At 41.2% G+C, this 9,854-nt stretch overlaps 1 protein-coding gene across 1 annotated transcript; it reads left to right on the forward strand.

The window, feature by feature from the left end:
• Nucleotides 1–657: 657 nt before the first annotated feature.
• LOC123444409 (probable sugar phosphate/phosphate translocator At1g06470) lies at nucleotides 658–7,065 on the forward strand. The gene is made up of 12 exons (XM_045121110.1): nucleotides 658–1,282; nucleotides 1,397–1,569; nucleotides 3,092–3,177; nucleotides 3,266–3,315; nucleotides 4,195–4,262; nucleotides 4,567–4,667; nucleotides 4,828–4,840; nucleotides 5,140–5,324; nucleotides 5,643–5,729; nucleotides 5,820–5,914; nucleotides 6,417–6,554; nucleotides 6,632–7,065. The coding sequence occupies exons 1-11, from the start codon at nucleotides 870–872 to the stop codon at nucleotides 6,538–6,540; spliced, it is 1,395 nt and encodes a 464-aa protein (XP_044977045.1). The 5' UTR covers nucleotides 658–869; the 3' UTR covers nucleotides 6,541–6,554; nucleotides 6,632–7,065.
• Nucleotides 7,066–9,854: the final 2,789 nt, after the last annotated feature.

Genomic DNA, 9,854 nt, shown 5'->3' on the forward strand with positions numbered 1-9,854 from the left:
CGTTGATTTACATAATGATTGAAATTTTAGCACACACACTTTTATTTTTGTGCATCGGCTCGTTATCGTATCACGGATGCTATTGAGCCTCAGGGAAAAGATCAATTAGTTTTACTAATTAGCCTCTCCTCGCTTCTTTACATTGCTTTGTACCTGTTTATATAGATATTTATGTTTTTAGGTATAACGAGCTGTCTACCTTCCTATTATATGTGAATCAAGATTTTTGAGATGGATGCACAATTAAAGGAGGAACATTTTCTTGGGATCATAACTTTAACCGTATTATGAGAATGGCATATTGAATGTCTACATCAATAAATATTATTGATCCATTTTGTTCGTCGATCTATTTCTTTTTCCTTGGAGGTCAAAAATCGAATCTCTATTGTTCTTGGCCTTCTTGCATGGGTTTTCTTAATTAATTATTGATTTGTAAAATTAATGGTACATTGATGCAATTTTATTGAATTTAAATTGTTTTATTTTAGGTTGTAAATTTTAACCTTTTGTTGTTCACCTGTTGTAACGCACGAGCCTTTTTACTAGTAAAAACCATTTTTTTCTTCGAAACGGGATAAAAAGCATTTTCATGTGCGAGGCGAAAAGGAAGAGGGAGGGAGAAAAAACATCGCCCTCCTCTGCCGCAAGCAAGCAAAGCTACCGGTACCAGCCGACGGAGGAAGCTGCAAGCATAACCCCCGTGCAGGAAGTCGTCGTCACGCGGTGCTAGATTTTGACCTGCTACCGAAATCCCGCAGGCTAGCTGCAAACCCCACTTCGCCGCGGCTTCGCCGCCGCCGCCGATGAGATCCGCGCCGCCCAGATCCAAGCCTTTCTAGAGCCTTACGCCACCTGCAGCAGCGCCCATGGGGGACTGCGCCGTGGAGAACGGCCACGCCCACCCGAAGGAAGAGGACGCTCCGGAAGTCCCCGTCGAGCCCGCGGAGAGCGCCGCGGAGCCGCAGGTGTTGGCTGGCGGGCAGAGGAAGCCGGGAGGGATACGCAGGGAGCCGTCGTTCTCGCGGTGGTGCAAGGACCCATCCGCGGCGTCCAATGCCCACTCCGGAGCCGCTTCGCCGGCCTCTGCACCGAGCGACGATGACTCGGAGGAGTTCGAGCTGCCGCTTCTGCCGTCCGCCGCCGCCGCCCACCGCTTGCCGATGGATATCGAGGCAGGAGCGGCGGCGGGATCTGACAGCCTCCCGGTCTCCCCCTGGCTAATCGCCAAGATTATATTTCTGATAGCGAGCTGGTACACGCTGAGCACCTGCTTGACGCTGTGAGTAACGCGTTTTTCTCGTTATATTTGTGCGCGGATGCTCAGAGGAGCTGTTGCCTGCCGGGCACGCGTTTGATGCTAGTGTTCTCTGCGTGCTCTTGTGCGTGTGGCCAGGTATAACAAGGAGATGCTTGGGAAGCGCATGTGGAAGTTCCCTGCTCCGTTCCTGATGAACACGGTGCATTTCACCATGCAGGCTGTTGCCTCGAGGGTGATCGTGTGGTTCCAGCAACGGGGCATGGAGGCAGAGCGTAATCCAATGTCATGGAAAGATTACTTTCTGCGAGGTAGCAACTGTATTTTTTCAAAATCATGTTGCCCAATGCTTAAATGAGTAGTTTGGTACTTACATTCTGTCAGAACAAGTGCCCTGGAAATTTCATCGTTTGGTACCTATAATTGGTAATAGAAACATCGTGCATTCTGCACTTCTGTGGGATATACATATAGAGTAATAGTGTTAAAAGAAGGGTATGTTTCAGTTCGAGCTCAGCTGTAAAGCACCGAGCATCCGCTGGTCGCTTTTTTTCATGGGTGGGGGCAGACGCAGAAACCACCATTGGCCAATTTACAGAACATGACTCACTAAATTAGATCATCATAAGTTATCAACATAAGGTCAAGGATAGAAGTAAAATTCAACTGGTGTGTTGCATGTGCATCCAAGCTGCTATAGAGCGTTGTCCTCCGCTGTCGTAGCAATGGCGTCAGCGCGTTGGAACCAGCGGTGTGGTGGCGGTCCTAGTGCTCTTGTCGCATCATGGTAACAATCTGCATGATCGGTCCTTCTCGATTTGGCCGTCAACGTGTTCCGGAACTGCCACCGGAGATCTTGCCCAAGGATATCTGGATCCGATCGAATTCTGTCGTGCGCGTCCATATCAGCCTACACGGCTCCATGAGGATGCGGCGCGAAACTCTGTTTGTTTGTTGACACCATGGGACATGTCGGTATCTCGATTCCATGGCTTAGACAGCAATGGAGAAAGTCATGGTGGCTGAAATCGAAGGATCAGTAAGGCAGAGGGGGCCTTGGAGGCGATGGAGTCAGCCAGGTGTTTGATAACTTTCAGAAGCAGCTGTGAGAAGTGGGGGCGACAGCACTAGAGGATTTCATTTTTTGGTGGTGCTCCTCGGGTGCCGAGTCGTGACTTTCAGGGTGAAAACCTATGGCCTGACCTTCATTGTTTGTGCCTGGCAATTGCCTTGCTGAAGGTATTGTTTTGAGAGCTCGAACTTTCTTCGGGGTGAAAACCTAAGATCTTGGATCGGGCGACAAGCACCGTTTCTTTCTTAAAGGGGTCGCTTTTGGAGACCTTTTTTTGTTTTCCGGATGTTGTCTTTGGTGGTGGTTTGTGTGTTGCTACTGAGAGGAGTTGATCATTGTGGGGAGGCCTTTGTTTTTTCCCTTTCTATTTTGCTTTTTTTTTTCGGGCTGTGTGTATCCTGGATGTCTTTGATACATCTTGTTGGTGCAGAGGCTGGGTATAATTGGTATCTTCGCGATATTAATATATTGCCCTTCTCAAAATAAAAATAAAAAAGCTGCTATAGAGCCACGTGGGCTCAAAATAGAGTTTAGCCCTACACCTCTCGCTGGATGAATTGATGCACTTTATTAACTTTCAATTGAGTTGTGTCATGACCTACTGGTACTGCTTCATTTGATGAATCTATTTAATCAACGAAGGCTAGGACTTAGGATGGACTTATATATTTTTATTCTACTTCAAATATGCAGATTTTTTTTCCGTTCTTATTGTGTTTATCATCTTTAAATGGATAACAGTTTAAATATTCCTTCTGCAGTTGTTCCAACAGCTTTGGCTACTGCTCTTGATATAAATTTGACCAACATTTCGTTTGTTTTCATTACTGTGACATTCGCTACAATGGTACATTTCATTCCATGTGAGTTATTATTTCCTGCTCTTCTCACTTAATATTTGGACTTCTAATTTATGGATTTCAATTATTGTGCAGTGTAAATCTGGGGCTCCAATTTTCATTCTTCTCTTTGCTTTTCTATTCAGGTAAGCTCAGTTGCTGGTTCTTTCTGAGCAGTGCATGCCCGTTTTGTCTTCTAGTTTAGCAATTTGTTATGTTCATTGGTAAGGAATATCAGTTAAAGAACCTTGTCCCGAAGAAGTTGAGTTTCATCCTGCCGTTCTCTAAGGATTTTCATCCCCTATGGGTGGGGTGGGGTGAAGAGGGTTAACCTGGACTATTAGGTTATGTGGAACATTTGTCCTAGGCCAACTGAATACTTTTGAACTGGCTTGCAGACTTTACAAAGTTGGTTCCATATGCACATCATTTTGAGAAATGGGATGCAAATGTTAGAACTGCAAGAACTAAAATTAAGCAGTATCTCCGACATAAAAATTTATTGAGCAGTGTCTTGCATAACCATCATTTCTTACAGTACTGCTTCCTGACATTTGCTTAGCCTTTTCATGTTTGTATGCAAATAATTTTGCGTCCTCTTGTAACTTGTCTTTCTGACAACACTGCACCTATTTCTGTTAAATTGTCGGTTCATGGACTTCTGTTATGCTCCATATCATTCCCTTTTTCCACACGCCTGCTCATGGCGGTTGGGTTCCACTATTGATAAAAAATAACGGAGCAGCAGAGTATGCTAGTTCAGATATAAAGTTAGCCAACAGGACAAGGAGAAGTATGAAGGACAAAGGAAGAAAATTACTGCTCGAAAAACACATAAACCCCAGCAACAGCAGCAAAACAAAAACCAAGACTACGCTGATGCAAATATATCACAGCTAACTACTCAAACAAAAAAAACTCGTAGCACTAGAAACACAAAACGAATGTCAACAACCGTTGTATTCTGCGTCTCCATACCATTTTCATGTTATTAATCAAAGATTTCCCTTTTTTTTTCTCTGAAGGCTAGAGAAGCCGAGCTTTAACATTCTTGGAATCATGCTGATTGTTTCTGTTGGAGTTCTACTGACAGGTAAAGTCATAACTGTACATCAACAGCTTATATTAGTTGCTGCATGCATCGCTCAGATGCAGAGGCCGGGGGTCTTCCTCCTTTTCTAAAAAAAACAGCTTATATTAGTTTTTCCGAAGTGATATGCTTCTGTGCTTTCCTGGAGAGCCCAGAAAAAGACCTCCTAACTAGTTTTTTACTTGATTAGATTTTTGGCACTGTAATTTGTGGGCCTAATTTTGCATCTGACTCTATTTTCTTAAATTTCTCTTATGTGAATTCATCATCTTAACTGTGGACTGTGGTAATAATGTTCCTCTTGCAGTTGCTAAAGAGACACAGTTTAACCTTTGGGGATTTATATTTATTATGCTTGCTGCTGTCATGTCTGGTTTCCGCTGGTGCATGACACAGATTCTCCTCCAGGTTTGTCAGTGTAATGTACTTCCAATTTTCTTTTGTTCTGAACATTTGTGATTGGACATGGTAATATGCCTTATTAATCCTATGTTCTACTTCCCTTTCATTACTGTCTTGACTGAACGTTTCTTTTCCCCTCCTCATGTGTCCCTTAAATCCGCTCAAGAAAGAGGAATATGGTATGCCTTCTACCTTAGCTTCTTGTCCAGTGAGAGGAAATTGTAAATACTGTTCATTGTTGTCTTAGCATCTCATTCTTGAAAACTGAAAAGCAGTGAGATTAGCTTTATTAATTTCAGGCACACATATGATTTATGTCTTTTCATTGGACACCTGTTTTTGTTTAAAATCTGAGTTAGTAGCGATCATGTGCATTGTTTTCTCTTAAAAATATCAAAATGATAATATCGAACGTGGTTTGTTCAATAAATATGTAATGTAGCATCCTTTACAGCATCATTTTTATTGTGTTATGCAGGATTAAAGAACCCCTTTACCTTAATGAGTTATGTTACCCCGGTGATGGCAATAACAACTGCAATTATTTCCATTGCCATGGATCCATGGCATGAGGTCAGAGCAAGTCACTTCTTTGATAGTCCAGCTCACACATTAAGAAGCATCTTATTGATGCTTCTAGGTGGTGCTTTGGCATTCTTCATGGTATGGATCAGCTCTTTCCTGGGAAGTACAACATTTATGCCGCAGCATTTGATTACCCATCATTACATTTGTCATGTAAAAAATCCTTTTCTTTTTCGCTGGAACCAGTCAATATACTGTTGGTTCTTACTATTTCATTTTTTTCAAGCCCCGAGAGTATGAATACTTGTAATAACCAATAAGTGCTGTTTGCGGTCATCTATTGTTGGTTTGTCGTTAAGACATGCTTGCAAAGTATTCTTGTTGGTATCTGTAGAAGAAAGTACTCTTTTTAGCATTTTTTATCTGGTTTATAATCACTTAATTTGTTCTTTGAAGGTTTTGACAGAATATGTTCTCGTTTCTGTAACAAGTGCTGTAACAGTGACCATAGCTGGGATTGTCAAGGAAGCTGTCACAATTTTGGTATTGATTTCCCACTCTATAATTACTTTCAATGAATTTATCTTTGTTCATGCATATAAGTGTGACTTGTGATGCCAAACAATCCGACAGGTTGCTGTGCTTTTCTTCAATGATCCATTTACCTGGTTAAAGGGATTTGGACTAGCAACAATTATATTTGGTGTCAGCCTTTTCAATCTGTACAAGTGAGTTGAAATTCATTTTTTCTATGTTCAAATATTTGTTGTTCCAAGTTATCTTATTACCAGTCTGTATTTTACGACTCACTGAATCAACTTCAGATTTCTTACTATGTTTACATGCCAACTTTTTTGGGGAGTAAATTTTTTAAGAGGAGTCAAACTTATTTATTTGCTGCTGTCCACATTTTTTTTCTTCTTATTTGCAAGTCAATGAACTTGCTATGTCATGCCACCTTGTACAGAGAGAAATGCAATAAAACTAACTACTACTCCCTCCTTCCCAAAATAAGTGTCGCAAATTTAGTACAAAATAAGTGTCGCAAATTTAGTACAAATTTAGTACTAAATTTGCGACACTTATTTTGGGACGGAGGAAGTATAAAAGAGCCATAAGAAAACACTGATCATAATTTGACTACGAAAGCATAAAGTGGGAATATAAGAGTAAGTTAATTTCTGATGTGTTAGTATGGTTATTCTGACTATTCTCTTGTGATATATGAAGGTATCATAAATTCAGGAAAGACCACCACAGTAAACATGTTGACCCAAATTTCCATTCTTCCAATGGTGCCTCAAAATATGTTATCATTGATGATGATATTGAAGATCAGGATGATACAGGCTGATCCAAGTATAGAAGGTGGATAATTGAATGAATAGTTTACATTGTTTGCTATCAGTTCGACATCCGCATTCATTACATTTTCTCCTTTCCAGACAGCGGACCATTTTAGGGGCTGGCGTATACGGCTCAGGACACTGTCACCGACTTTACATCGCTTGGTTTCGGAGGCACCAGTGCTTGCTTGTGTGTTCTTCCACGGCTTTGTGGAGTTATGCTGCATATGCATGGGCATGATGATGATCATGCATAAATCATGTCGCTGATTGAGGAGGGACACACTGATACAAGTAGAAGAAAGATTTTGTTACTCGGAAACAAAAATAGTGCATACCAAGAGCTGTGCAGAAATTGTATATTATATATTGAGAATAAGAATATTTTGCGGTCCGTTAGAAATACAGCCGCTGCGCATTTTACTGGGAGTGTGAAGAGCTCAATTTTGGTGCAACTTGTGAGCCCACCACATATATTGGCATTGCAAAACATATGTTGTTTACTGAGAATGAAAGAAATTAGATTGATGATATATGTTGTACTCCTTAATGTTTTCGCTCATTGACTACACGAGAAAGTGTATATCTTCAGCGCCAAGTTAGAGGATTTCACTTACGAAACTGATACCTTGTTCACTCTTAAATCGCTCTTGCCCGCCTTTATATCTGCCATTTTAGTTATTTCATCAGCATATTATAGCCTGGCTAATGGGTAATGTTCTGTGGTCTGGATGTTCTCCCCACCGTTGTAGCAGCTCGAGGCCAGATTTTCCATCTGCATTCAGCTTTAAATATAGGGTGTGTTTGGTTGCTCACAGACCCATGTAGGTTCGGGGGTGTAAATGTTATCGTTTTGTTTAGCTGGCTTGCATTGTACAGTACAATGTGCACGAATGTTAAAGCACTCCTCAGCCTGGCAGGGGAAGAATGCGGCGGTAATCCATCTCTCAGCCCGGCAGTACCACGTTTTGGACTAAAAAAATGTTTAAAAAATTCAATTTTTTTTCTGATGCAAGATGTTCTTATGTGTTAACTCCCTGCAATTTTTTGCGAAGTTTGAACATTCAGGAGCTTGCGGTAAAAAAACAAAATCATGCATGAATAGTGCCATTTTCAAAAGTTTCTCACACATCCTCGAATATCAAAACTTCACAAAAATTTACAGGGAGTTCACACATAGAAGCATCTTGCATCTTTTTAAACATTTTTTATACCTCAAAACGAGGCACTGTTCATGCCCGGGCTCATCTGAGCCCGGAAGCCAAAACGCCGTGTCCTGCGGCCGAATTGGTAGCTCTAGTGAGTCAGGCTTCGCGCGCGCAGGGAGGGGAAATGCAGTGGTGGAGCTCATGCGAGGAAGGGGATGGCGTGAGCTCAAGCTCATCGCTGAAAAAACGGCGACGATGATTTCATCACCTCCCACTGATTGCCTGATCGTCGTCTTCTCCGAGTTGTTCTCTACTTTCTCCTCACTCTTTCGATGGCTGTAAGTAGCATCACATTTTACTTGTTGTAGCTTAGATCTGTGAGCATATTGTAGATTAGAACATATATGGAGGTAGTATGGTAGGTTATGCAAGTATTGCTTCATGGTGTTCTATGATGATGTGGTAAATTAGATGTTAGTGGTGCCATTTTTTTGGTACGGTATGTTCTTTGTGGGCGTTGATGATGTTCATGGTGTTTATAGTAGATGTTGTAGTGTGTTGAGCTTCGTGAACACTCGGTGATAGTATGGTAAAGGTGGTGTTGTCTTCAGCTTCATGATCATCAATGTGTAATGTGCTACATGTGTTGTTCTTGTTCAGCTAGTCCTGATGCTAACCATTGTAGACATTGACCGACAAAGACTTTAGTGAGACCCTTGTTTTATTGGGCACCCAAATATTTTGCTCTTATGTTGAGGACTCCTCACTACTGCAGGAAGGTACTAAGACGACACATGCATCTGGGACATTTCGATCAAACTGTGTGTGGTTCATGAATCGCAAACGGTATAATCTTAGCTTCGTCGTCAATGACAAGAACTGTGTGCAATGGTTGATCCACCAGACACGATTCAGATGAGACTTGCGTGTGCGATACATGGCATACAGTTGTTTCATATGAACTGGTTGCGATTAGCCAATATAACACAATTGGCTATGCAGATCCAGATGTGTGCGATAGAGGGCACACAGTTCACTTGGTTAAACCGTGTGAGATGATACAACAGAGCACAAACGATTTTGCGTAAGAAGATGTGTGTGATACCTGACAAACAGGTCAATAATCATAATCGCGCGGGAATACCGATAATAATACAAACGATCCCTCCTAACAAGTTGTGTGTCTGTTGTGTACAGACGGTTGCTGGTAAACAATTACCAGCGACTGATGAAATAATTACCGACGTGTTCCTTAGTTTAATCGTATGAGATATAATTTTCTCTGTTTGCACAACATCTATGATGAGTCTGCGAAGGGATCAGCCACCGAGAAGTCATATATCGGCTTGATACAGTGACTTCCAAATAATGTGTCATTTGAAGTTCCAAACTGAATTTCAGCTTCTGTAGATCCTTTTCCATTAAGCTATAGACGCACTCGATGAATAGCAAACCATTCATTTCGGCGCACTAAATATAGGGCAAACCTGATTACCTTGACCACCCTTGCTTTGTGAAAAAAATAACCCGACGATTTCAATTTCTAGTATGGTGCCTCAGTACCGGTTGAAAGTAATTTCTTTGAGATGGAAATCAAAGCATTCGACGTGATTGTTATATTGCGCCACATTTTTCACTCCTCGACCTACTTTTATGTGCAAACGAAGACAACATATGAGTGCCTAGATGCAGTTTTGAATACTACGTGCATCTTTAATTTGTAGGATTTCTAAAGTACACTAGTATATTGACATGTGATCTTCAATCGTTCATGATTAACATCTCAAAAATATGTATTGGAATCCTACAAATTTCCTTTAGAAATCATAGTACATTTATCATCGTAATCATAGGTAAATTACCAACAAATTGAACTCCATTATGGTTAACAATTAACAGAAAGGGAGCATCACCTTGATGCATGGCTTCTTCATGTTCTAAAAGCATATAAAGATTCTAATAACTTCATCCATATTGGGGCCGATGGGTTGTAGTGCCAGGTTCTTCACTGTGTGTAGAGACAGGGTGAAGCACGTGGGAATTAATTTCTAGACGATAGCCAAACATATATCAACAAAAAATAGATAAAACACGATGTACAATAAGAAGAAGGAGGAGAAGAAGAAGATTGTTGTACCTGAATAGACATGGATCCAATAACAAGTTCGAAGAAT

The sequence above is a fragment of the Hordeum vulgare genome, chromosome 3H (assembly GCF_904849725.1).
Source record: "Hordeum vulgare subsp. vulgare chromosome 3H, MorexV3_pseudomolecules_assembly, whole genome shotgun sequence".
Lineage (NCBI taxonomy): Eukaryota > Viridiplantae > Streptophyta > Magnoliopsida > Poales > Poaceae > Hordeum > Hordeum vulgare.

Excerpts from the sequence above, each read along its gene's own strand:
- LOC123444409 (XM_045121110.1), top strand. The coding sequence starts at position 870 with ATGGGGGACTGCGCCGTGGAGAACGGCCACGCCCACCCGAAGGAAGAG. Across the intron at positions 5,325-5,642 it reads GTGCTTTGGCATTCTTCATG|GTTTTGACAGAATATGTTCT; the intron begins GTATGGATCAGC and ends TGTTCTTTGAAG. Across the intron at positions 5,915-6,416 it reads AGCCTTTTCAATCTGTACAA|GTATCATAAATTCAGGAAAG; the intron begins GTGAGTTGAAAT and ends TGATATATGAAG.